This window comes from Eutrema salsugineum, unplaced genomic scaffold (genome assembly GCF_000478725.1).
Source record: "Eutrema salsugineum unplaced genomic scaffold, Eutsalg1_0 scaffold_7, whole genome shotgun sequence".
NCBI classification, from domain to species: Eukaryota; Viridiplantae; Streptophyta; class Magnoliopsida; order Brassicales; family Brassicaceae; genus Eutrema; species Eutrema salsugineum.
In genome coordinates, this window is record NW_006256486.1 from 9,302,564 (window position 1) to 9,303,702 (window position 1,139).

Here is a 1,139-nt window from a genome sequence, read left to right on the forward strand (position 1 = left end):
ATAGAGCCGGGATTCAGGCACCACCTGTGCAAAACAACAACTTTGAAGTTAAAGCTTCCCTGCTCAATATGGTGCAGAACACCAAGTTTCACGGTCTACCCAGAGAGGACCCTCGTGATCATCTTGATCAGTTTGATCGGGTTTGCGACCTGACGAAGATTAATGGCGTGTCAGAAGCTAGCTTCAAGCTACGCCTGTTCCCATTCAGCCTCGGTGATAAAGCTCACCAGTGGGAAAAGAACCTCCCGAGGGGTTCTATACAAACATGGGAATAGTATAAACTGGCATTCTTATCAAAGTTCTTCTCCACATCATGCACGGCCAAGCTAAGGAATCAGATCTCAAGTTTCACGCAGCACAACAACGAGAGCTTTAGTGAAGCTTGGTAACGGTTCAGGAGCTATACAGACCAATGCCCACACCACGGCTTCTCGGAGGCATCCCTCTTGAGTACTTTATACCGAGGTGCACTCCCCAAGATCAGAAACCAACTCGATACACCTTCAAATGGGAATTTTCTTGGGAAAGAGATCAATGCGGCAATGGAACTCGTGGAGAACCTCGCCATGTCCAATTACACGAATGGAGAAGACTTTGACAGGGCAAACCGTTCAGAGGGATCTAGTAAAGAACAGCGCATGAAGAAAGATATAAGAGAGCTACAGAGCAAGCTTGACAAGGTTCTAATGGCTACACAAAAGCCAATACACTTTGTAGGCAAATTTGATGAGCAAGGGCCGAGTTTTGATAATGTCAATGAAGATGGTCTAACTCAAGAGGAGCTAAACTACATATGGAATCAGCAGAGGTATCAGCGGTTTAACAACTTCAGCAATAACCCAAACCTCTCTTACCGAAATCTAAATGTAGCTAACCCTCAAGACCAAGTGTACCCTGCTCACCAACACCAACAAAGCTATGCTCCAAAAGCTCCATTTCAGAATAGCTTTCAGCCCAAGCAACAGTTCAGTGGGCAGCAATAGAGCTATAGTCAGCAAAATCAAGCGGCTCAAAGCAACACCTTTAACAGCCAACCGCAGCAACATAAGTTTCCACCAGGGTTCAATCCGCAGCCGATGGGTAATCAGCAACAAAATCAGGGACGGGTCCAAATCAGATGGGAACTGACGTCTGTGGGA

The 1,139-nt window shown here is 46.3% G+C and overlaps 1 protein-coding gene and 1 non-coding gene across 2 annotated transcripts in view; one reads left to right on the forward strand and one right to left on the reverse strand.

The window, feature by feature from the left end:
• Positions 1 to 323: 323 nt before the first annotated feature.
• Positions 324 to 430, reverse strand: LOC112083316. The gene has a single exon (XR_002897604.1). It is a non-coding gene; the product is annotated as a small nucleolar RNA R71 (small nucleolar RNA).
• Positions 431 to 542: 112 nt separating this feature from the next.
• Positions 543 to 1,139, forward strand: part of LOC112083063 — a 6,504-nt gene continuing 5,907 nt past the window's right edge. Inside the window, exon 1 of the mRNA XM_024150790.1 lies at positions 543 to 808. Coding sequence (XP_024006558.1) covers positions 543 to 808 — 266 coding nt within the window. The remainder of the gene's footprint in view (positions 809 to 1,139) is intronic.